Below are 26,875 nucleotides of genomic sequence, written 5' to 3'. Positions count from 1 at the left end.
AAAGACAATTTGTCTCAAGTGTTTACCAGCAACCACAACTTAGAATGTCCTACTGAAATCGGCTCATTTCATAATAGTAGTTAAACAATGATTTAAGAAAAGCATTTCTTTTTCTAGATTCCTCATCCATTTCTATTCACAAGTCTTCCTTAAAAAATTGTATCTACACAGTTTTAACACTCGGGCTCATACAAAGATGGACTGCAACTTAAGATAAACATTTTGTTTTTATAAGCAGCACTTGAAAGTGCTCTTGTAATTGAACTCCTAAATTCCGAATCTCAAATGGAGAGCAGAGGATTTACCAAAAATGTGATGAAGAATCATGTTTTCATGTCCCTTCATTTTGGCAGGAACTCCTGTTTCAATTGAAAACATTCCCTTACCATTACAGAAACCCAGAGGGCAATCATGAATTAAGACCTGGAAAATAAAACTGAGAGGAAAGACTGGAATAACATGTGGTTGTCATTTTCCAGGCCACAGAGGGGGTGAAGTGGTTTTCCAGGGCTAGCTAAGCGAAGGCTAGCCCATGTACCACATTCACGTGGAGGGCAGACAGTAAAAATACGAAAAGATGGTGGTTCGCCTTTTTCTTTCATGGGGAAGCAGGTGTTGACTTGCCCTGCAGTTAGGGCTGCTTAGTTGAGGATCTTGATGTCATTTTAAATTCGAGGTGAAGTTATTCTTTTTATATTGGTGGCCTCTCACAACTTCTCTGATAGTGTATCTTACTCAATCTGGCTTCCCTTCCATAAAGATAAAACTTAGTAGGTTGTGGGACTTCCCCAAGACCACAGTTAGAAATTCGACTGGATATCACTATCTCTGAATTAGTCTTACAAATTATTCTATCTATGTCTAAGAAGATGGGGGGGAGGGTGTGGAGGAAGGAAGGAAGGAAAGAAGGAAAAGTGGTATTTTTGTTTCAAAAATATACTTACAATACCAGGTTGTAAAAGCAGTATTAACTTGTAGAAATCACTACATCATTCTTCTAGTCTCTTTTATAGCTTGTGGTCACCTGTCATGTTTAATCTTAGATCCTGCTCTATCTACACTCAAGCAAACAAGACACAGACCTAAGATATTTTAATATTTATATGAGGATGACAACTCATCATCCCCCCCATCTCAAGGCAGATAGCACTAGCTGATGACAGGACTCTTCACACACACACACACACACACACACACACCAGATGAAGCCTCAGACTCCTCCTCGCTCTGGAACACTAGCAACAATTAATTTGGGATGAGACCTCTTTGTCGTCTTCAATTTAGAGCACAGTCCTCAATTTAGAAGCACAGCTTCTTCATGGAATAACATTGCCTCTGCTACTTATGTGGTCCTTGGTACATTTAATCCTTCTGAAATTCACTTTCCTCACCCATGAAATGAGTATCATACCATTACCCCACATTGAGTCTATAATAAGATAATGTATATAAAAACACTATGAATAACTGTTATTACCTTTAACATTATACAGTGGTTTGTTTGTTTTACTCCACTCATGTTAATTGTTCCCCTCATAATTAGCTTTCTCCCTCAGAAAATTCTGACCTTACACAAAGTAGTGCCTCACCTAGCACAGTGCCTGCGCATGACTGGTTCTCCATAAGCAATAGCCGCTCTCCCGGAGCCCCACTGCCTGTTCCTGACTCACTCCTAGTCATTCATCAACTATGAGTGTTCACCGTGTTTTCACACCACCGTCTGCCCCAGTTCAATAAATTGCAAAGCATACTGTCCCAGAGGATTTAAAAACAATATCTTGACTGGTTACACTAGTCTGCAGCATTCTTTCCCAAAGAGGGAAAACTTTGGAAAGAAGTATGTCAGTGGCAGGGCCATCCAGGCCTTCCCCTCCCTAAGAGGATGATCACAGTGCTATTGTTCTGGTAGCAGTGGTGACAAACACATTTCCTATGTGCCAGTCATCGATCATTAATCTTTATAACAATCACGTGATAATATTGTCATCTTCACTTTAGATATCAGGAAATTGTCACAGAGAGGTTTAACAACTTTCCAAGGTCATGTAACTGTTAAGTTGATGTATTAGTGTTCTTCAGAGAAACAGTACTAGTAGGAAAGAGAGATGTAGATAGAGATGAGATTTATTATAGGATCAGCTCACACAATTATGGAAACTAACAAGTCCCATGATCTGCCATCTGCAAGCCAGAGAGCCAGGAAAGCTGGTGATGTCATTCAGTCTGAGTCAAAAAGCCTGTGAATGGGAGTGGGGAAGGGTGGAGGGATGCCAATGGGGTACCGAATCAGACTTGGAATAAAGAATTATTTCTGAGGGATCCAGGACTATTTGCAAGACCACAAATGTGGCAACTGTGCCTGGGAGGTCATCATTTTTGTTCGTTGAGCAGCTTACCACAAGACTTCAGGACCAAGAAATAGGTCACTTACATAAGTAACTAATATGGAGCTGATTGCTAGTATTGTTTTAGATGTCGCCTCAAACTACTGTGATATTTCTAAGCAACTCTTAGTTTAATTCTTTTTGTGACTTAGAGTAATACTGTCAGTCAGTTTTCTGGATTGATAAAATTATTCTTGTGGCACCTGGGTGCTTGAGTATCCAACACTTGATTTTCCCTCAGGTGGTGATCTCAGGGTCGTGAGATTGAGCCCCGTGTGGAACTCTGTGCTGGGTATAGGGTCTGCTTGAGATTCTCTCTCTCCGTCTCCCTCTGCTCCTCACCCAGGTCATGTGTGCTGTCTCTCAATAGACAACATCTTTTAAAAATATTATCATCTTTTAAAATGCACTCTGACAGTGTGAGGATTGTATCCACCAGAACTTCAGCAATATCCAAAGAGCACTATTGTGTATATTTTCCCATAGACACAGAAAGAGCAGGTCTAACCAGCAGGATAATCCCTCTTGGAAGCTGATGCACCTCCAGGAGCCAAGCTTTACGCAGCCCTGCCTGCTCTCCTGCCTCGGGGCAGGTGGAGACAATTCAGGGTTGTGCTTTACTGAGATCACAGACATCTTGAAGATGAACTCAGTCACATTTGGGTGTAGCTGTCCAGTCACCAAAGTCAAATATGTTAAATGTCTAATCACCAAAGATCTTCACCACAGTATGTTTTGGGAAGAAGAGCTAACAGTTTGCTTGTCAGAATATTTCTGATGCTCAAAGGAATTTTTGAACACATTTGCTCTCTGAGAGAGAAGGAACCTTAGTTCAGGAAGAGCAGAGATGAGACTCTGAGGACCCTCTCCTCTCAATATGGCATCCTATCTCCATTTCTTCAATAAATTTAATCACTTGTTCTCCACAGCACTCTTCCTCTGGGTCTTTAAATGTGCACAGCCTCCCAAATGTGGAGAAAACCTTCCCTTGATAGTAATATCCATGATTTTCCTGGAATAGGATTCTTTACCATCTCCAAGGAGCATTAGGGGATTACCTGACAATATTCTTAATGGGAGCTATTTCAAGTAATGTTGTATACCATTTTATGAGTAGCTTCTCCTCTCCTGGCATCGAGCCAAGTTGGGGGTAGGGTGGGGAGCCAGTGCAAAGATTCCTGGGTTCAGAAAGCTCCAAGTGTGCAGAAGAGGCAGACCCAAAAATCACTCTTGATTATGGTAAGCATAAAGCCTGAAATGAGAAAGAAGACCCAAAGAGGCGGAAAGAGATAGGACAGAGTCAGAGGCCATCAGTGGGCCACAGAGGGCTTAAAGAGCAGGAAGTGGTTAACAACGTCAAGGGAAGGAGAAAGCCCAGAAAGATAGGGTCTGAAAGACAGGCCAAGTTGGCTGTGAATGGAAGGGGGGAGATAAGGCAACAGCTGGAGCAAAAGCACAGTCAAGGGAGAGGAGTCTATTAGCTGTGTCTTTATGTGCCTTGAGGGTGATAGATTCAATTTCTTTAATATGACAGCTGCCCCGGAAAAATGTGATGGTGATGGATGGCTATTTGAACAGCTTCAGATGTAATTAAATTAAGTTGGAGGGGAAAACACATCCTCTGAAATGCAGGCTGAGATTTTAGATTAGTGTAAAGACTAGCCAGTATTCTGTTTAGTAAATACCAACTTCTAGAGTTCTGAAGCACATTTTTAAAATTCAGCATCTAAAAAGCAATTTTTTGTGTAAAGGCAGTTTTTGATCCCTTGAGTTGGTCTGAGTTGAAATCTTAGGTTTACGGCATGCTGGCCGTGTTAATCCTGGGTGAGTTACCTAAATTATCTGTATTTCAGTTTCCCCATCTGTAAAATGAAGATATTAATATTATACCCATCATACCCTTGCCAGAGAACCAAGTGAGTTAATTCACATTATGTGTTCAGAAGAGAGACTAGCAATTCAACTGTCAACATATGTAGCTATCCTCATGATTATTATGCTCACTAATATCATGATTTCATCTTGTTTTGGTCATAGTTCTCATAAACAGAAGGCAGTTTATTTTCTTTATTTTACATATGAAGCAAAAATGACTGCATGTGAGTAAATGATTTGCTTTGAGCCTTACTCAGCCAGAATTAGACCAAAGCTCCCAAACCTTCACTCATACACACTTTAGTCTTTGTTTAATATGAAGAGATCTTTACACCAAGGGCATCGCAATTGCAAGACAGTCTGAAATTATTTTATACGTAAGATCTGAGGTAGTAAATGTGTGTGTGTTTGCATGCACATAGGCTCAAGTTTTCTATATCTCACACCTGCACTGGAATCACGAGGTCCACAATAATTAGATAAAATCTAATTATATTATAGCAAAAAATAATAACAATAAAAGAAATTAAAAGGAAGACGTACTGAAATGTAGTGAAACATCCAAACTGATGTATTTCATGGTCAGCCCTACACTCTATGGGCCTTGAGAGAGCTAGGATAAGAGTATGAACAAAACCGCAAAACAACACCAAGGTTTTATGCAAGAAACACACCAGTGAAGCCACTGTCCTGATTTTCCATTTATAAAGGAGTCACGGGGCGCCTGGGTGGCTCAGTGGGTTAAAGCCTCTGACTTTGGCTCGGGTCATGGTCCCAGGGTCCTGGGATCGGGCCCCGCATAGGGCTCTCTGCTTGGCGGGGAGCCTGTTTCCTCCTCTCTCTCTCTCTGCCTGCCTCTCTGCCTACTTGTGATCTCTCTCTGTCAAATAAATAAATAAAATCTTCAAAAAAAAAATGAGTCAGAACATGCTTATCCATCCTTGAAATGCCTGCCCTCAGCCTCTTGTGTGGCACAAAGTTGGCCTGTGACAGACGTCAGTTTGTTGAATGAATGGAAAGTTAAGTTGAAGAGCGGAAAGTAATCTAAATGTCCCTTTGAAAGTAGGCAGGAGTATTATAACTATTACAATTCGGAAAGCAAGTGGAAACATTCAGCAGATTCAGAATCTGTAGCAATTGAGGAGGTAATTCTAAACAAGAAAGAAAAACAAAAATGAATTTTATTAAGTATTGGAAGACACCAAATAATCACAATTTGGGGAGTAGATTTCTCTTTCATGCTATATGTAAACTAAAACAAAACAGAAACAACTTTAGCTTCCCAAGGCCAGCTGGAAAGCAAAAGGAAGGGAGAATGAAGAGGGAAAGGAACAACACTCACATTGCAGGTAAGGACTAAACAAAATATGGTAGGGGTTCGTTCATTCATTCATTCATTACTGCCAGCTCCCCCTCATTCCCAGAGCTCTTAAAGATGTCAGTGCAGACAGCATGAGATAACAAGTTTTATCTATAGCTGTAGCTAAGTTTTTGGTAAAAGTCCATGTTGTATTTAAAGTTTGATTTTAAAAGTCAGGAAAGTAAATATTGTATTTTACAACAATTTATATCAAAAATCTACTTTTTTTTAGATTCTTGTGATGGAATATTAAATTGTTAGGAATGTAGAAAACTAGCCTGTATAAGTGATTCTGATTCTGCCCATGATGGAATCCTTAGTATCCCCACCATGACTAATCAGAAACTCGACAAAAGACATCGATCAACTGTTTTCAGTACTGGACATTTATATATTTATATATTGTCTCATATCGAACCAGTGAATAAAGTTTAGGAAGTGGTATGGGGCGCCTGGGTGTCTCAGTCACTTAAGCGTCTGCCTGCGGCTCAGGTCATGATCCCAGCCCAGGGACCTGGCATCGAGCCCCACATGGGGCTCTCTGCTCAGTGGGGAGCCTGCTTTTCTCTCTCTCTCTCTCTCTCTCTCTCTCTGCCTGCTGCACCCTACCCCCCACCATGCTTGTGCTCTCTCTGTCAAACAAATAAATAAAATCTTAAAAAACAAACAAACAAAAAGAATAGGCAAAGCAAGGTACACATTCACACCTGCTTTCTGTCTGAGGGCACTTCCTAAATTGTGGCACCTGGGGTAAATCCCAGAGAGCAGAAAGTTCTCTTTCTGGGCAGAGAAAACAGAGATCAGAGTTTGAGGCTAATGAAGTTGCTAGAAACTGTGCTGTGAGAAATTGAATGGAGAGGGGCACCTGGGTGGCTCAGTTGGTTAAGCGCCTGCCTTCAGCTCAGGTTGTGATCTCAGGGTCCTGGGATGGAGCCTCTCATCAGGCTCCCTGCTCAGTGGGGAGCCTGCTTCTCCCTCTCCTTCTACCCCTTCCCCCTGTTCATGCTTTATCTCTCAAATAAATAAATAAATACATAAAATCAAGAAATCAATCAATCGATCAATCGGTCAGAAGGGAGAGGGCTATGTGTAGTGACAGAGTTCCAGATGTTTGCCGAGGCATCTCCTTGTGTTTTTGCCCAGGGCAGTGCTCTGTGCTACCTGGCGACCAACAGCTACTAAGTGCTATATGCCGAACATTAATCCCAGAGCTTCTCCAGCAGAGAAAGATATGGGAGTTCCAACCACCCAGAATAGAAAGACTTCACTAAATACCATGGTTATTTACTTGACATTCAAGAAAAGTCATACCCCAGAAGGGCTATTCTAACCCTCCAGTCATGAATACTTTAGACCTTGAAACAAAAGATAGTCTTTTTTTTTTTTTTTTTAAGATTTTGTTGATTTATTTGAGAGAGAGGGAGAGCATGAGCAGGGGGTAGGAGCAGAGGGAGAGGCAGTCTCCCTGCCGAGTGGGGAGCCCAATGTGAGATTAGATCCCAGGACCCTGGGATCATGACCTGAGCCAAAGGCAGAAGCTTGACCCACTGAGCCACCCAGGTGCTCTAAAAAATAAAGTCTTTAAATCAGTCCTAGAGAAAAGATGCATAACATACAGGGAACAATAAGAATTGCTGATGGCATCTCACCAAAACAATGTCAGCCAGAAGGCTATGGAAGGATACTTTTAAGTACCAAAAGAAAAGAAATAGCAAAAACAATCTATTAAACAAGGATTCTATACATAGTAAAAATGTCTTTTAAAAATAAGGTGAGGAGAGACTGGGTGGTGAAATTGGTTAAGCATCCAACTCTTGGTTTCAGCTCAGCCCGTGTTCTCAGGGTCATAGGATCGAGCCCCATGTCAGGCTCCACACTCAGCAGGGAAGTCAGCTTGAGCTTCTCTTTCCCTCTCCCTCTCCCTCTGCTTCTCCTCCTGCACATGTGCTCTCTTTCTCTAAAATAAATAAATAAACCTTTAAAAAATAAAGTGAAATAATGACAAAAACAATTCACTGCTGTAAGCCTTATATTACAGGAAATATTTTTTAAAGTTCTTAAGATAAAGAGAAATGATATCAGATAACAATAAGAATCTCTGTGAGGGAATAAAGAATTGCAGAAATGGTAAATATATAGTAAATGCAAAGGCCTTTCCTCATTTAGAATTTATTTAGAAGAGAATTGACTCTCTAACACACACACACACACACACACACACACACAACTTACTGTGGGATTTATCACATATAAATGTATAAATGTAGGAGTGAAATGTATGAAAGAACAGAAATAGCAGAAATAATGGGAGGGGGAAAATGGAAGAATTCTGTTTTAAGTTTCTTATAATGCATGTGATATATGTAGTATAATAATGAATCCAATGTGGATTATAATAAGTTAAGGATGCACATGATAATTCTTAAGCAACCACTACAATATAAAGAAAAATAGAGCCAAAAAGCCAATACAGGAGATGAAATGAAATCCCCCCAAATACTTGGTAATTCCAAAAATTCCAAGCAAGGAGAGAAAAAAAGTTAAGCTGGGCAATTAGAGAAGACAAAAGGTGGCAGATATTATTAACCCAACTATAGCAATAATTGCACTAAGTATAAACTAAATAATTAAAAGGCAGAGATTGTCAGACTGGGTAAAAAAGTAAGACCCAACTATATGCTGTTTACAAAAGACATACTTTATTCATTTTTTTTCAGTGAATATTATTTAAATACAGACATTATTCTGAGATGTTTGGTCTTCACAATGTGTGGTTTGCATACTCAGCATCTGGTTTTGTGGAAAGAAGTATTCTTCCACTACAATTTGTAGACTTATATGTCAGCATTGACCACTTAGGGCAATGGCTCTATCATCCCATATACAAAAGACACACTTGAAATATAAAGAAAAAGATAAGCTAAAACGAAAAGGACAGAAGAGGATACATACCATGCAGACACCTGTAAGAAAGCTCGTGTAATTCTTTTATTATCAAAGTAGACTTCATACTTAACAAAATATTAGCAAATGAATCCACTAATAAGGATGATACATCATAAGTTGGTGTGGGGTTCATCCCAGTAATACAAGGTGAGTTTGTCACATTAACAAATATAATTTCAATCTATTGGAGTTGTTTTGATATCTGTTGCCATACAAACACATTTTCTATAATCCTGTCTTGGCTGAACAGCCTTTCCTAACACCAAGGTAGTCCAAATAATCATCTAAATTTTTTTTTATACTTTCTTTACACATAATTTTTAATCCATTAGGAATTTGCTTTTATATGTGGTATGTGATAGCATTCCAACTTTATTTTCTTCCAGATAGATTAACCAGGTATGCCAGCCATTTGTTAAATACATAATCTTTTTCCCATGGAATTGAAATTTTTACATTGTCAAACATTTAGTTCCTCTATATGTTGAAACCCAAATCTGGGATCTTGATTGTTTTCCATTATTCCATTTGTTTGTTCCTCTCCTAATACAATGTCTGGTGATGTATTTTATTGCCTGGTAGTGCAAATCCTTCTCACTGTTCCTCTTTTTAATTACTTTCTTGGCTATTCTCATTTATTTCTCTGTATGGACTTAGGAGTATTTTATTCAATAAAAGACTGCTTATGTTTCTAATTGGAATTACCTTTCATTTATGGATCAATTTGGGAAAATTTAAATTTGGGGTCTATTAAGGATTCTACCTAAGAACATGGTCTATTTCTCCATTTGTATCATTTTTAAATATCCTACAAGCAGGTTTTATAACTTCCTTCTTAAAGAATCTGTATCTTTCTTCTTATTTCTAGGTATCTTTGGTTCTGTTACTCTTGTGAATGGATTTATAATTCTGTCTTCTTTTTAACCAATTATTGCTTTTATAAAGAAAGGATTTAGAAATTCAATTTAAAATTAAGGCTCATATCTGGCCTTTTGGAAATGTGGGATGAGATCACCCAGCCCTATGAAGGCAAGCTTGAGCTCACAAGATCATCAGGATGAATCAGGACCAGTTCCAAATTTTGTTGTAAATCTGTCTCCTCGTGGCTCCTTTACCTAGCTACTCTCTGATTTGGGTTCCTCTTTAGAGGTTTTTTTGTGTGTGTGTCTCCCTACCAGGGACACACACACACACACACACACACACACACACACACACACATACGTGTTCCATCTTCCACAGGCTTCTACCAAATTTGACAGGCAGTACCCAGGGTTCTACCTTTATTTTTTTTTTTAAGATTTTATTTATTATTTATTTGACAGGCAGAGATCACAAGTAGGCAGAGAGAGAGAGAGAAGTGGAAGCAGGCTCCCCGCTGAGCGGAGAGCCCGATGTGGGGCTCGATCCCAGGACCCTGGGATCATGACCCGAGCTGAAGGCAGAGGCTTTAACCCACTGAGCCACCCAGGTGCCCCAGGGTTCTACCTTTAAAATGCTGGAACAGGTCATCTGCTGGGCTTGCAGACTCTGGTCTCATTCTTCCCTGAAGCTTGACAGAGATCTTATTTGATCCTCACATGGGAAGTAGCCTAGGGTCTGTCATATGACTTTTATTCGAGAAACAAAGTTGCTGAGGTTCAGAGAGGCATTATTACTTGCCCACAATCACGCAGAAGTAAAATCTAGACTTGAACACTGGTCTTCCGACTAAACATTCCTTCCTTCCGGAAACTCTTCCTTTCTGTTTCTCAGCATAGTTAAAATAAAAATGGCCATTTTAAAATACCTTGAGGTTACAGACCAGTTCTTTTTGTCTTTAAATTCATTCTGTCTCCCAAACATCTAATAAGGGCCCACTAGGCACAAGGTCATGCACAATTTTTTTGATAAACAATAATTCTGTGGAAAGTATATATAAACAACACAATGAAAATATAAAACCAATGCATGAATGAGGAAGTAGGAACATTAACATCACTTACAGCTGATGGCTTTTCTAGAAACAGCTTTTACAGAGAACTCATATTTGAGATATGGAATAAATCATGGGGTTATAGAATATTAGAACCAGATTATAAAGATCTTTATGATCTTTTCATCTAATTCCCTTCAAATGACAGAATAGTCAACATTGAGAAGGCAACAGGAAGTAAAGCAAGCTGAAGTATAAGCCCCTTTTCTTTGTCAGAAACCAATTATGCAAAGAAGGAAGCTTTCCATCATTTTTCTGTTGGGACCAGCATTACCTACCACTGTTCAGCTATATAAATGCATAATCTGAACTACCTTCATCTATTTAAACAGCCAGTAAAATTCAATAGCTTTTAGATAAGTTCATGTTTAAGTGTTTAGATTGTTTAACTTTATCCCTTTTTTACTTTCCTTAGTCAAAAGTGATTACAGAAGACATGGCAGGTTTTGCTTCTTGACTCTCTATTTATCATACAGTCTTAAATTGTTAAAGCCTAATTCATTTTTAAAATCTCTTACCTTAGAACACCAAAAAGTGAAAGCCTTTAAAGGTGATTTAAATGCTAATGATTATAATTTTATTTAATGAGATTGATATAAAAGCTGTCTTTTTGAAACTATTTCTATCTGCAACCCAAATAATGCTTTCATCATTACAAAATTAAACCTTATCTCAAAAATTATCATATTAAGTTAGTTTGCTGTGGGTGACTCCTCTAGTTCATAAAGTGAATTGACCTAAGAAAAGCAATTTTCAGTAATCATAGACAATGGCATGGAGCAAGAATATACAGAAATGAAAACTGTGTGTGAATTTAAATAAAACCTTAACTGTAAATAACAGGGATAATAGTTTTGAAATATACTAATATGATTATCTCCTTTGCATTTCTTTGTCTGTGACCTTCCTTCTAGCCTGCCAGAGGCATCATTTTGCCTCAGGAGATTTGGGTTGGTTTAGTAAGACTGCCAAGGGATAGAAGGAGTCTCAGCCTTTATCCATCAAAGTGGCCTTTCCAGGTCCTAGTGAGGCAATGGTTTTGAGAGTCATGCTTTGTCAGGAGGAAAAAGCATTTCTAAATTCCCCAAAGACTCCTTTCATCATAGCAAAACTTGGAGAGGTATGGATTGAGTTTTACAATAAGCCATGGGGTGGGGGAGGGGAGGAACTTAGTATACAACAGTAAGTGAAAACACACCTGCCTAGGGAATTAGTGGGGGAGATTTCTAGGGTGGGAGGAATTAGAGATTCTTTAAAAAGCAAGTTATATGAAAATATCTGTAGCCAAAGTCCATTTCTCTCTCCCCTCACCCACCTGGAAACCAAACCACCAAGCAGGGCAGGAACTTGGGAAGGACAAGAAATGTCTGAGTTGCAAAATTTAAGGAAGTGCTTCTTTTCAGGCAGGCAATGCTGAGGGCGAACCTGCTTAAATTATGCACCCTAAGTGCTTGCTAGCCTCCTCCAGTCCCAGCCTTGCTACAAAGATGGTTTTAGAAACATCCTGGGTGACTTCGAAGAATGAGAGCCATAAGCTTAGTTTCCTACGTTCTCAGGCAGATGCTGGCAGGCCTGTGGGCTCTAAAAGTAGCTTCCCCTTCTGTACAGTGCCATGTCCAGCACAATGTGGGAAAGACAGAGAGACGCCTGCAGAGACAGCCTGAAATAACGTGGCTGATTGCTCACAGCTTACTCCAGAAGTTCACACATGACTCCTGTGAAAATTAATAAGAGGAAATCTCAATTAGGATGGAGTTGGGAGGTTTGAGGGGGATTCTCATGCCCTACCACTTGCAAACTCAAAGGAAGAGACACATCTTCCACGGGGGTATAGCTTTACTATCCCAGCGCGAGGAAGAAGGGCTGTCCTCCGCCCTGGCAACGGCCCAGCCAATGAGAGAGCGTCACAACTCAGCCAATGAAAAGCCAGTATAGTTCAAACTCCCAGTTTACTCCAATGGGCTTTTTGTTTATAGCAGCCTTCCCAATGTCCCCCTTTCCTCTATTAAAAGAGCCTTCCCTTTCTTTGTTTGGGGCACTTGCCTATGGTTTTCCTATAGCTCGTTCTTCACCTGTTGCAATTCTCTGCCATTCCCCCCCCAAAACTCACTTTTGTGGGTAAAATTACTGGCAGTTTTATTTTCTAAGGTTAACATTACTCGGTAATCGGAAGTGGGATCGGGAGAAGACCCCCAGCAACTGTGAGGCTGGTGAGCAAACAGGTGTGGGTACCCGCACAGCCCTTTGGGCTCACTGCTTCCTCTCCCACCCTGGCGTCTGAGGGTAAGTCTTTATGGGCAGGTTCCTGGATTTTGGGCAGCTCGCCCTTCAGGCCTTATTTGGGACGTATTTTAAGGGCTCAGGTTTTCTTTCTCTGAGGATCCTCATTTGGCCTTTTAGTTTGCCTCCTTTTAGAAACCAGACCATTTCTGTCGCAGCTACTGGCCTTTGGTCCAGCTTGTTTGGGACAAGATTGTTCCTATGGGAACTGGGTTAGTCTTTGGTCTGATTCCTTCTGGAACCAGGCTGTTCCTGCTGCAATTCCCCCGTTTGGGAGCTTTTCTCTTTAGAGAAAAACTCTAAAATGGGATTCCAGTTAGCAAAATACTTTGAGGGTGCCCCCCCCACTCCCCCAACTGGAACTCTGGCCAGTTTTATGTTTAAAAACTATGGCTCCTTAGTGTGCGTATGTATAATCAAGTGGACTGATTTAACCTAGTAATTTAGAAATTCAGTGGCCATTAAGGGGCATGTTGATTTCCCCAAACTTGTTTTACTCAAGATTAAATTAGAAAGCCATGACTCCAAAACAACTCAAAACCTGAATGGGATGCCTATTTCAAATGGTACCTTGAGGCTTCCAGCTGTTTTGAGGGTTCTAAGTTTGCTTCTGCAAAATACTGTTTCTAAATTCACTGAGGCAAACTGAAAGGAGTCAAGTGGTTTCTGATGACTTATTACCCTCTCCCATTTTCTTTGTCTGCAGACAGGTGGCCGCCACCTTGTGCTCAGGTTTGTTCCCCCCCCCCCCCACCGCGGCTATTTTCCTGTCTTTGCCAAACTTCGCATTTCCTGTTACTCCACTTGCTCCTCTCCTGAACCTATGAAACCTGCCTCTTTAAAATTAAGTCGCTGAGGATCTAAACAAAACTCAATTTCTTATGTTACCTGGCCTAAGACTCAATTGTGATCCGTAGTTATTGAGTTTCCTAAAATGACTGATAATGCCCATAAGTTTGCTGAAGAATTTAATCTAGTTATTTAAACTTACCAACCTGGTTTCTCAGATTTATATCAATTAGTCCACATGATTGTTGGTGAGGAGCAGACCAAACATTGGATGAAACTAGCCAGAAGGGAACATTCTGGAGGAAATTTAGAGAAACAAACTCCTAACATTTTCTCTCTCTCCTCCTTTTTGTAAGTTATCTCTCTTCCCAATGTGGGGCTGAAACTCATGACCCTGAGATCAGGATCTTTGCATGCTCTACTGACTGAGCCATCCAGATCAGATGCGTCCAAACCCCTAACTTTTTTAAAACGATTTTTTATTTTGGGGGGCACCTGGGTGACTCAGTTGGTTGAGCAGCTGCCTTGGGTTCAGGTCATGATCCTGGAGTCCCAGGATTGAGTCCAGCATCAGGCTCCCAGCTCTGCAGGGAGTCTGCTTCTCCCTCTGAACTTCTCCCCTCTCATGCTCTCTCTCACTCACTCTCTCTCAAATAAAATCTTATTAAAATTTTTTAAAAGTAAAGGATTTTTTATTTTTTAATAAAATTTTTATTAAGAGTCAACACTTTACAGACTGAGTCACCCAGGTGCCTCAGCAAACCCTAATTTTTGACAAGATGCTGTAGCACTGGCTGTAATTGCACAGCAGAGCAATTACAGTAGCTGTCCCCATGCCTGGTGATTGGAACCAAATTCACACAAAAGCCTCATGAATTGGTTCATGACTGTCAACTCTAAATTGTCTTTTAAGAATCTCCTGATCTTTAGATGTTGAGTCCATCCAGGTAGCATTTAAGTGTTTATTAACAGGTTGAACTGGGATGTTCCTCTTTTAGCTAGGACCAGGTTGGAATGGGAAACTACCACTCAAGATTTAGTTAATTTGACAAACCATCTCCCTTGAGTCACCTAAAAGACTCCCTTGAATCATCTAAAAGAGTCACCTAAAAGACTGCTAGGACACCTGGGGGGCTCAGTCTCTTAAGCATTGACTTGATTTTGGCTCAGGTCGTGATCTCAGAGTTATCAAATCGAGCCCTACATTCAGCTCGGTGCTGGGCTTGGAGCCTGCTTAAGATCCTGGCTTTCTCTCTTTCCCTCTGCTCCAACACCCCCGCCCCTGCCCACGACCAAAAAAACCCCCAAAACCAAAAAACACACAAAAAACCCACCACCACCACACTACAACAACACAAAACAGAAAACTGAAATTCTCAATTTTCAACTCTACCAAATGACCCTTAGAGCCAGAATCTCTTTGTTTCTGCTGTTATTGCAAAGACCAGGGCGATGCGGGGGGGGGGGGGGGGGGGGGGGGGAGATTGTTACAAGTTTAAGTGCTCCAGGCACCTTCAGCCCTCTAGTTAATGTTTACAGTGTCCTCCTAATTCCCAGTAATGAGGCTCCAGGGAACTATAGGTGCTCTTTCCAATCCCTCCTCTTTTTTTTTTTAAAGATTTTACTTATTTGACAGAGATCACAAGCAGGCAGAGAGGCAAGCAGAGAGAGAGAGAGGAGGAGGAAGCAGGCTCCCCGCAGACGGGAAAGCCCGATGCGGGACTCGATCCCAGGACCCCGAGATCATGACCCGAGCTGAAGGCAGAGGCTCAACCACCGAGCCACCCAGGTGCCCCCCAATCCCTCCTCTTAATCTGCTCAGAGAATCCACTCTTCAGATTCAGAGTGAATCTCTGTCCATATTGACAGCAGAGCTGCACTCTCGGTGCCCCTGCTCCAAGTACCAGAACAGTTCAGATTGGGGGAGGGGAGCACTAGTTAACCCCACCCCCCCTCCATGGATTCCTGCCTCTGAACCTGCTCCCTTTGTCTAGGCCTTTTGAGAGAGACACTCCTGTCTCCTTAGTTCCTCTGACCCTATTCATTTATTGGTCTGAGGTTTCTTAAAGTATCATGCCTGAATTTCTTTTTCCCAAAAGGGGGAAATAATTCAAGATTTTGACAGTAGTAATCAAAATAGCCAGCCAGGGGAATTAAATGACACGTTGACATCTTTTATTAATTTTTAATGGATCAGCTACCGTCGTCTTTATGGGCAGAATCCTCAACTGATGTTGGCAAATTCCACAGGACACTTCTCATCAAGACTGACGTAGATCCCTCAAAACCTCTTCCCATAATTAACACCCTATTAGTAAAAAAAATAAAAAGTCCTTCAAAACATCAACCTCCTAATAGAAGAGATTCCAAGTGTTAGGGCCTCATTATCTCCTGCATTATTTCCTGTGTTACCCCAGTATACCTATGAGAAAACTCAGTGGCTGAACATGGAGGTTTGCCCAGGACCTCAGAGCAAAAAATAACACTGTTATTTCTTTGCAACCCCCCATACCCTGCAGACATCCATTGCATTGAAAGTAAATGTTTCACTGTAATTGACCTATGCCTTGCCGTTTTTAGTATTCCAGTTTATCAGGATAGTCAATATGTCTTTGCTTTCACTTGGGAGGAAAGGAAATACACCTGGATAGTAATGCCCCAGGGTTTCACAGAGAGTCCCTCTTGCTTTCACAAACCTTAATTTTTTTTTTTTTAAAGATTTTATTTATTCATTTGACAGAGAGAGAGATTACAAGTAGAGAGGCAGGCAGAGAGAGGAGGAAGCAGGCTCACCGCCGAGCAGAGAGCCGGACGTGGGGTTCGATCCCAGGACCCCGAGATCAGGACCTGAGCCGAAGGCAGAGGCTTAACCCACTGAGCCACCCAGGCGCCCCTCACAAACCTTAAAAGCTGACTTGGATGATACACGGTTTTCTGCAGGCTCTATGAGTTAACAGTGCACAGATGATTGGCTTCCCCAACCCCCTTCTCAGACCTCTTCACAGGAAGATAGCATCCACCTGTTAAAACTTTTGGCTTTAAAGGGACATAAAGTTTCCAAAGAAAATTACAGTTTCCTCAGACTCACGTTTAATATTTGGGGCATCTGATCTCAAATCAAGAAGATTTGTATTTGGATCCAGATGAAACCCCTCATGACTGCTTAATGCTTACAGGTTACCTTTTGAGTCCCCATAACAATTTACAGGAAACTCCTTAAGCATATGCAGATTTTTCATGGTTTACTGGTGGTTCTTATTTGAAGGATAAAAATGGAAAATACCATGCTGGGTATGGCAATCGAAACTCCTTTTGAAGTCATTGAAAAAGCACCTTTATGTTTGGCCACTTGAGCAAAAGAGATTGAATTCTATACTGTTCCTTGACTTGTACTTTAGCCAAGGTTAAAACCACAGATATTTATACTGATAGTAATGGGGTAGCTCGTGACTTCGGAATATTATGGAAACAGTGAGATGTCCTTCCCTCTGATGGGAATAAAATTTAAAATGGCTTCTATGTCCAGAATTTACTACATGCAATGCTTTTGTCCACTGCTTTGGCTATTAAGGTTCCTGGGCATTCCAGATTCAACTCCCTGGAGGCCAAAGTAACCCACCTCACCAATGTTTCTGCCAAAAATGCTGCTCCCAAGGAAACCAATAGCCAAATCAGTCATGGTCCAAAGGGATGTTCTCCCAAATGATCACTTGGAAAAATTGACAAGAGACACCCAGGAATTGGCCCCAGAGAGGGCAAAACAATATGGAAATCTAATCATTGTTGGCTCAATAAAAAGAACTCTGGCCTGAGCCAAGTAACAATATGTCCTTGCCAGTAGTTCTAAAATTCTCAGCGCTTACCACTGTATCTGCATTAAACTCTTGGACTGTTGACAAAATCTTGGCATTCATGAACCAGTAGTGGTGGCAAAAAGTTAATTAGGCTGCAAAAATTGCCTGCCTCACTTGTCCCACCTGTCCCAAGTACATCCTCGGGAAACCTCCTCCTACAGATGGATCATACAATTCCCTCTCGTAGATACATGTTTTAGTCTTGGTTTATAGGTTTTCTCACCGGACCCAGACTTCCTCTTATAGGCAAGCCACTGCTGCTTCTGTTAGATTATCTCTACCCGGGAGCCCATTTTACTAGTCAGGTGGTGTGAGAAGTCTGTGCTAGCTGGCCAGCTTTGAACACTTTCATTGTATATATACCATCTTTAATCACATGTACTAAGGGCACTATTGAGATGGCAAAATTTGTAGAGACCTTCCAAATACCTTGGCCTAAAGCATTCCCATTCGTCTTCTAAATCACAGCTCTATCCCTTGGGAGCTCATAGACAGCTTTTGAGATAGAGGATATCCAATACACTTGGCCCCTACCTTCTTTGGCCCATAGTTGATAAAAGGAAATCTAATTCAATAGTGTAAAGGCCTAATTCTATTAAAAATAACCGTGCTTTGGCAGAGCAGTCGCTGGGAGACTATGACCTTAAGGATCACATCTTGCTACCTAGAGGTTTCCTCTGTCGAGAAAGAACCCTCCAGAGTCTTCTACCTCACTGGAGAGGCTTTTACCAGGAACTGCTAAGCAACCATTGTGCCACCAAACTCCAGGGAAAAGACTGTTAGATTCATGTGACACATCAAAAGAAAGTACCAAACCCTGGCTGGACCTGAAAGTAAAGATTTCCTGGAACTGAAGCAGATGACATCTGATGAGACACTTGCTCCCCAGATGTCCAGGACAGGCCTGTGTACCTTTTTCTCACTGTTGCATTTTCTCTTTTGTACGAAGACAGTGCCCCTGTCTGCATTTCCCAAGCCATTGTGAGAGGAAGGAACCTCCTCTTTTGTTTATGGCCTTTTGGAAACAGACTCCTCACAATCCCAGGACAATTAAATTTTTCATTTGCTTTTTTCTGAAGGGTTAGAAGGTTCACAATCACTGAAGTCTTTAAACTGTTAACTGTCTTTGGATTCTTACCCAGACTGATGTTCTCTGAATTTACAAACTTACAGGCTATATTATCAATAACACATTTCGTTCCAAACAGTTCTTTTGAGATAACAATACTGTTATTAAAATACCTTTGAAGTTTTGCTTTTTTGCAAAAAGTTCATCAGCTATAGTTTCATGTTTATACTTGCACTGTGTCTTCTCAAATGCACTTGTGTAATTCTTTCCATTGCGCTCTTGTAGTGTTCACTATTTTGCTTTCATGGTGACTTTAAGTGGAGAGTTCCAGAAGGCACACATGAATTCGGGTTTGTCCTCAGTAAGGTAAAGCTCTCTCCTCTTAAGTTAGAATAAATGCCAATAAATATTTCATTTGGCTACTTGTAGGCCTAGAGGCCTGGTTTAGAAGCATGATACAATTTGAAATCACTGTCACTTCTGTTTCATGTAATTAGTTTAAGTTTTGTGTTTTGTTGCCTATAAAACTTGTTAAGAATTATGTACCCAAGGGGCGCCTGGGTGGCTCAGTGGGTTAAAGCCTCTGCCTTCGGCTCAGGTCATGATCTCAGGGTCTTGGGATTGAGCCCCGCATCAGGCTCTCTGCTCAGCGGGGAGCCTGCTTTCTCTCCTCTCTCTCTCTCTCTCTCTCTGCCTGCCTTTCTGACTACTTGTGATCTCTGTCAAATAAATGAATAAAATCTTTAAAAAAAAATTATGTACCCAATAAGGTGATGCTGGCTCAGTCCTTTGAGATGATCTCCAGTTAACATGACCTGGAGGAGATAAGGACTTTAGGGAGTACCCGAGAGTTTCTCCCTCCTAACCTTCCTCTGTAACTCCGATGTGGCCTTAGGTGGTTTCTAACTGCTATGCCCTTTCCTGTAGTGTAGGACACGACACCCAGGAAAGGTCCCTCCTGGCAGTGAGGGACATAACTACTAAGTAGTGGAAAATGTGACTTTCAATCAGCAATGCTTCCAAAGAAAGATCTTGATCAAAAGCCGAATGTGAAAATTAATAAAAGGAAATCTCATTTAGAATAGAATTGGGAGGCCAGCAGGGAAAACTCTTGGTTTATCCACTCATCTTCTGATGGCTTTTTGGGTTGTTTTCAATTTTTAGTTATTACAAACAAAAACTGTATGAGAGTTCTAGTTGTACTCCACATTCACCAACACTTGGTATGGTGAATCTTTTTTCATTTTATCCATTTTCATAGGTATGTAGTGATATCTCATTGTGTTTTTAATTTGCATTTCCCTAATGACATTGGGCATCTTTTCTTTGTTCTGGCCATTTGGGTATCTCTTTTGGTGAATGGTGTGCTCAAATCTTTTGAGTTTTATTGGGTTGTTTTAGATTTTATGTAGACTTACATTTTGACTCTATTATATATAATGGAGTATTTGTGAACAAATACTGAACAATCGTATGAAACAAGTTAATATAGCACAGTGGTTAAGAATTCATATCTGGAGACAGACTAAAGTTCTAATTTCAATTCCAACATTTACTAGTTGTGTTGATCTTAGACAAGATAATTTAACTGCTCTGACCTTTTTTCCTCATCTGTAAAATTGGCTGAGAATAGTTACCATCTCCTAGGATTTCTCTGAGGATTGAGTCAGATATGTGGAGGAGGAGAGGGTCTATGGCATAGAAAAACCAATCTAAAAATGTCTCCTGTGTAATTGAATGAAGCAGTTACACACTTGAACCTGTTTGTCTTGGAATAAGACAGGGGATATATCGGGGAATGATGATGCAACAAGGCAGGTATCCAAGCCGAGGGTTTGATCTTATTTGTTTGTTTTAGACAATGTTAAGAAGGTGAGGAGGAGCAAAGGAAGGGGGGGTAGAGAGAAAGACTCTTAAGCAGTCTTCATGGAGCCTGATGTGGGACTTGATCTCATGAACCTGAGACCATGACCTGAGCCAATATCGAGAGTCAGACACTTAACCAACTGAGCTACCCAGGCACCCCAAGGTTTGATCTTTTGAATGTAGTAGTAAGGGTCAAAGCTATTTAAAGGAAGGACAGTTAAAGTTCTAACATAGAAGTGCAAGCAATGCCTTGGAACAGCTGAAAAAGAGTGATAATGAGGGCTGAGAGTATGACAACAAAGATTACAAGAGATAACTATGACTAATGCCTGAGTAAGATTAAGTAATGGGACTGGAATTTTGCACAGTGGGATGGAAGGCACTCTCAACCCAGCCTTCACTAGCTTTTTGGTACCTGTGAAATAAGGAGATTGGGCCACATAATCTCTACAGTTTTATTTGGGTCCAGCAGCCTGTGAAATTTCCAGTCTGTTCTATGGAACTGGGAGTGGAGAAAAGGGGGAGGTTTTGATCCCTGACAATTCTAGGTAGTTGAAAGAAAAAAATCTAGAATTGAAAGTTGTCAGCCTATAACTGGTTCCTTATATAGCTATTTGTGGCTAATAGAAGCAAAAGGGAACAATGGGCCACTTTCCCAGAATCTCTGCTTTCAGTGAATATTGCATGAAGTATTGTATTTAAAATGAGCTTACCGGGGAATGGGAGGGAAAAAAACACAAATGAATGGATGTTAAGTGTCCAAAGTCAGGATATGCAACCTGGACTTAATTTTTCTGAAGATCATTGTGAAAGAGTATCCTTTATCACTTTTTGTGCATGGTTTAAAAATATCTCGAGTCAGGGGTGCCTGGGTGGCTCAGTGGGTTAAAGCCTCTGCCTTCAGCTCAGGTCATGATCTCAGGGTCCTGGAATTGAGCCCTGCATCGGGCTCTCTGCAAGGCAGGGAGCCTGCTTCCTCCCCTCTCTCTCTCTCTCTGCCTGCCTCTCTGTCTACTTGTGATCTCTGTATGTCAAATAAATAAATAAAATCTTTTAAAAAAAATCTCGAGTCAGTCTGTTATTGCTATGAAATATATTTTGCAACTTTATTCTCCCCATTAGTGTTCATAGGGAAGAAAACACATTTAAACATTTGCCCAAGAAAAACAAAACTGACATGTTCAAATGATGTTAAAATTGCTTCAAGGGGCACCTGGGTGGCTCAGTGGGTTAAAGCCTCTGCCTTCGGCTCAGGTCATGATCCCGGGATCCTGGGATCGAGCCCCACATCGGGCTCTCTGCTCAGCAGGGAGCCTGCTTCCCTTCCTCTCTCTCTCTGCCTGCCTCTCTGCCTACTTGTGATCTCTGTCTGTCAAATAAATAAATAAATAAAAATCTTAAAAAAAAATTGCTTCAAAAGACAAGATATTAATTTTAAGTTATTTGAACTATCTTGGCCTCTGACATCCATACAGGGAGACAATTAAGAGTCCACTGTACATATTCCAAAAATGCAAGTATTGCTGAAAGTTTGTTTTATTTTGGTTATAAGTTTGGGAGAGGAAAATCATACCATATATTTTACATGTTTTATACATTTTCTTATTTAATCCTAACAGTCATGTAGTTGGGGGAAAGAAACCTTATTTAGAGAAGTTAAAATTTGTACAGTTCTTTTTTTTTTTTTAATTTATTTATTTGACAGAGAGACAATGAGAGAGGGAATACAAGCAGGGGAAGTGGGAGGAGAAGCAGGCTTCCCTCGGAGCAGGGACCCCGATGTGGGGCTCGATCCCAGGATGCTGGGATCATGACCTGAGCCGAAGGCAGACGCTTAATGAATGAGCCACCCAGGCACCCCAAAATTTGTTCAATTCTTACTGTTCATAAGAGGGCTAGTCCTCTGGGAATCTGTAATCTAGTGGAGCAGGCAGAAACCAAACCTCAAACAAGTCCCATCATAGACCTTTATTAGTCCTGAGTGGCTCCTTGAGGAAGCCTTGGGAAGGGCTTTAAAAGATGTCTAGAACTTTGACAGGTAACTGCTGGGCTGTGAGATGGGGAGGAAGCAAAAGAGAAAGTCAGAATAGAGGAGAAAAGTTTCACAGAGGCATGATGAGCAAAATACCTGGTGTGGCCAGGAAACAGTAAGAGATGCTCTAATTGGTGGGGGGATAGGATGGTTTAGGATGTCAGCACCTGCGACAGACTTGGAGACAAGATGAGCTGCTGTTGCCAGATGAACTAGAGACCTTGGGCCCTGCAGCTCTCACCCAGCCTGTCCCCCTGACATCACCAGAGGCTTTTGGTCTCATCACCAGAATTCAGGGACAGATGAGCCCATGTTTGAGTGGTGCAAATGAAAGGTTTCTTAGAGCACACTCTCGAGATGTGAGGGTGGGCCAGCTCAGGGGAGAGCTGTGCCCTGGGTTTTGGGTCTCTATCTTGTATTGACAGTTGTTAACTAAGCGGTGGAATATTTATTATTTGGGGAGGGGATTTCTTTGAGAGCAGGATTTTGTGCCTTTTCTCCTTACTTGGTCAGGGCTTCTGGCCTTCTTCGTCTTAGGCCTGTCTGGTGTGACTGGGTTTCTTGTGGCTTTGTGAAATGCTGCAGGGACAGGTTCCTAATTTTCCTGATAACAGGGCTCGGGTCCCCCTTTGCTGGCCTTTAGGCAACCTGTTAAGGCCTAACTAACTGCCCACTCTAACAATATAACTAACAGGCAGCAAGGAAGTGGCAAAGGGTTTTGACCAGAGGAATAGCTGTAACAGGACTGTGTTTTAAGAATTCTTCCAGCAGTCTTCCACTAATGTATGCCAGTCTGAGTAGAAGGAGGAGGCAGTAAGGCCAGTGGAGGCTGTTTGGGTAATGCTGGCAGAACCCAAAGAGGATCTGCCCTGGGCCCTCCCAGAGGAAAGGGAGAGTCCTGCTTCTTACCCCAAATGGTTCCCTAGGAAGCTCTTTCCTGCACGTATTTCTTGGAAAACAAGTAGAATTCCCTGACTGCTTGACTTGTAAAAGCTTTTTGTTTGTAGTTTGTTATTTATCTGTCAAGTAAAAGGGAGCTCTTTTTGTGTCCTTTTTACTCAGGTTCTGAGTCCTAACGAACGGAAGTGGAGTGCTAGGATCAGTAAGGGATCTGGAAAGGTTGGAGTCAATAGAACTTGATTGGATGGGGAAATGTAATAAGGACTCCGAAATTTTAAATCTGAAAGACTAGGAAAAGAGTGGTTTCCATGTGAGAAATAAGACCATGATTTGAGAAGAAAGTATGCCAAATGGGATCATTTGGAAGTTACAATAGCCTTTTCATGCAGAAATATCCAGAAGCTGTTGAAAGGCCAGAGCTGGTATTCAAAAAAAAAAAAAATAGTAGGGTCTAGAGATAGTAGAGTCGGCTGTTGTCTGCATGGAGATAAAGCCTTGTGTGGTGGATGCCTGTGCAGAGGAAAACATGGCAACTAGACAAGATGGTGGGGATGTTAAAATTCCAGAAAATAGAGCAGGAGAGGGGGGAAGGACATGCGAGTAGAGCATGCAGAGCTGGAGAGGAAAAGGGAGGAGATGTGATGTAGGTAAATGCAGCAGGCTGGTGGGGGGGGGGGGGAGGCGGATATAGTCACAGGGGCTGTGTTTGGTGATAAAGGATCCCTTCTCTGGGCAGTCTTCCCACTCCAGGCTATCCCAGACTGTCTTCCTCTTATGGCTTGGCATCGTTGACTGGTTAGTCACCAGAGTTTGCTTGTGTGTCCATTAGATCAAATGCCCGCAAAGAGCAAGGACTGTGTAGAGTTGTCTGCATGGTGAGTATAGGATGAGGAATCAGGAAATTAAGGACATTCCATGAGAGAGCAGTTTCAGGGAGGCGTTGAAAAGGAAAGCCAAAGTGTAGGTTGTGATGAAATAGAATGATGGTAAGAAATGAAAGAAGGCAGTTATGAGAAAAAGAGGAGGGAGAGAGATCACCAGGAAAGAAGGGGAGAGAATAAAATGTCTAATTCTAGGGTAGGTGAGATTTGAACATGTTCCTACGCTGTGGTGCAGACTCGTGGAAAGGAGAGGTTGAGGGTGGGAGGAGAGGCAGTGGTAATGACGCATGGAGTGAATCTGAAAGGGACTGGTGGATGCAGGGGAGGGAATGAAGCTCTGGCAGGGGTGGGGGAAAGCACTGAGAAATGTAGACCTGAAAGGTGGGCCCTGCGGTGGGAGGTCATAATGGACTGCTAGGGAGGACCCTATGGCCTAATGAAAACACAGCAGCCTTGGAGTTTTCATACTGCCCTTCATCAGTGGCATGAACTGTAGCAAGTGACAGCGTTTTATCAAATGCCTCAACTTCCCTGTGGGTAAAATGGGCGTTAACTACCTTCCAGCTCCAAAAATCAGGTGTTGTTGACCCACTTACTTGCAAGTGCTTTCTTGGCTTTTTGTTTGTTTTGAGTTTCTTTGGGGGATGTTTCCATTAGAGGGTGGAGAAGCAAAGTAGGAGTTGGGTCCTCTTAGCATGCAGGAGACAATGCTGTAGGCCTCAGTGATCAGTTTTTCTGAGAGGTGGGCATAGGATAGGAGGAAAAACACAACGTGAATAAAAGGTTTTGGAAGCATGTGTAAAGACCCAGGGGGAGGGTTAGAGGGCAAGGATGCCTGATCCTGGAGGAATCAGACGCTATAGCTGGAGAGAAAGGGTTAGGGAAGGAGTGACCACAGGCTACCTCCCTGACTGCCTCTTACAGGTGAGGGTAATAAGAGAAGCAGGCACGCACCTGGAGCCCAAGCATCCTTAGGGATGGCGTGACTGCAAGCCAGCTTTTAGAGATTAATGGGGAGGGTCCATTAATTTCCACGCAGCTGCAAAGGAGTGTCAACGCAAAGATTAGGAAGTCCTGGCAGGAGCTTCGTGAACCCGCGGGCGTGCAGCCCAACCCTGTCTCGCGCGCGTGCCGTGCCCCCGTCCGGCATTCGTGGTGCAGCGCGCTCTCGCCCCACCAGGAACTTCAAGAACTTGGCTTTCATCTAGTTCCCACAGCACGACCTTAGGTTTTTTTTTGGTTTTGTTTTGTTTTTTTTTTTCTTAAAGTGCTGGGTGGGGACAGGCCCCGCCTTTCCCGGCCGGGGGTTGGCCTCGGGGGCCGCCCCTCCCGTGCTCCCCGGCAGCTGCTCCTTCCCTGACGGCGCTGGAGGGCCCTGCAGCGGCCCACGAAACCCAATGGCGCTACCCGCCTGGCTGCAGCCCAGGTAGGGCGCCCGGCCCGTGGCGGGAGGCGAGGGGTGAGGTGGGTGAGGCGCCAGGGGCGAGGTCCCCCCCACCCCGCCACGCCCGCGGGCGGCTGCGCGGGCAGCACAGCGCGGCGCAACCCTGAGCCCAGTGCGCTCTTGAACTCTAAACAGGCATTAGCTAGTTTTCAGTTCTCTCTGCAATCCTAGGAGGAAGGCTCTGTTATTACCCCCATCTACAGGCTAGGAAATGGGAAGGACAGGCTACCCTGCCACCCCTTTTGTGCGCCCTCTACCAGTCAGTCCTGCTTTCCTTCCCCCTCTGGCCACCCGGAGTCCTTCGATTGACTTTGTCGGACCCGCTGTCCCAGGGTGGGTTTCAGACCTGCCAGGTGCAGAAACAACTGTTGCATGTGTAGATTCCAGAGCTCAGTTCAGGGGACTTGGGGCTGTGTGTTTAACCAACGCCAGGTTATTCTGGTGCGGGTTTAAGAAAGGCCTCCTTACGCCAGCTCCTCTTAGTGGTTCGCGTGATCTGTAGGGTGCCTGTCATCAAGCTACACTGGATCTGCTTCCTGCTTATTTGACTTATTTCTCAGAGGTTTCGCGTCTCCAACTAGAAGAAATCCTTGTCTATACTGGCAGGGCCCCTCCCATCACCCTTCTGAACCCCCAAGGCACATTTCAAACAGTGCTTTCCCTAACTACCTCAAATTGTGTATCTGTCAATCATTCCTGAGTCATCTCCCCAGCAACCCAGTTTTAAACCCAGCTTGACTTCCCTTTTCTGGCCTGAGCCACTAAACTGCTTTCTGTGTGTGTCTGGGGAAGGAAACGTCTGCCCTTGTAAATATAATGGGCAGTGGCAACGTACTACACACACCACCCCCCATCAGAGAATGCATTCACAAATCAGGTATGGCCAACTACTGAATCACCCACCGCTGGGAAATGCCACCACCACTACTCCCCTCTTGTAACCGTGATCTCAGGTTTTGCACTTCGCAGACTGAGTTGCGGGAACACATTGAGCATGTCAAGTGAGCCCTCACCATCTTTTTTTTTTTTTTTTTAAGTATTCAAAGCCATCTTTGCAATGTTTTAGCCCTTCGTGAAAACAAGGTTAGAACTTTCTCAAAGCTGAAAGTGAATTTTGAAATAGAGCCATCTTTGACTTTAAGCAAACTCAGGATACTCCTTTTAGCAGATAATGTATGCTGTAGGTCCCTTCAAAATCTGAATAAAAGACTCTGATACGG

The 26,875-nt window shown here is 42.3% G+C and overlaps 1 protein-coding gene and 1 long non-coding RNA gene across 5 annotated transcripts in view; one reads left to right on the top strand and one right to left on the bottom strand.

The window, feature by feature from the left end:
* HACD4 (3-hydroxyacyl-CoA dehydratase 4) overlaps positions 1–26,875 on the top strand; it is a 96,460-nt gene that overhangs the window by 32,838 nt on the left and 36,747 nt on the right. The window contains exon 1 of one of the 4 annotated variants that reach the window (XM_047700691.1): positions 12,566–12,823. The exons of 1 other annotated variant lie outside the window; for it this stretch is intronic. Coding sequence is in view for 2 of the 3 variants with exons in the window: in XM_047700694.1 (XP_047556650.1) it covers positions 25,609–25,637 (29 nt within the window). In the remaining variant the exon portion in view is untranslated. Of the gene's footprint in view, positions 1–12,565; positions 12,824–25,358; positions 25,638–26,875 lie in introns of those variants that run through there. 2 more of the 4 variants (XM_047700694.1, XM_047700690.1) reach the window with 2 other exon arrangements.
* Positions 24,842–25,393, bottom strand: LOC125083791 (uncharacterized). Its single transcript, XR_007122370.1, has 2 exons — positions 25,166–25,393; positions 24,842–24,946 (listed from the first exon to the last, which is right to left on the bottom strand). It is a non-coding gene; the product is annotated as an uncharacterized LOC125083791 (long non-coding RNA).

The sequence above is a fragment of the Lutra lutra genome, chromosome 13, assembly GCF_902655055.1.
Source record: "Lutra lutra chromosome 13, mLutLut1.2, whole genome shotgun sequence".
NCBI lineage: Eukaryota > Metazoa > Chordata > Mammalia > Carnivora > Mustelidae > Lutra > Lutra lutra.
This window is presented reverse-complemented; position numbering and strand designations above follow the sequence as displayed.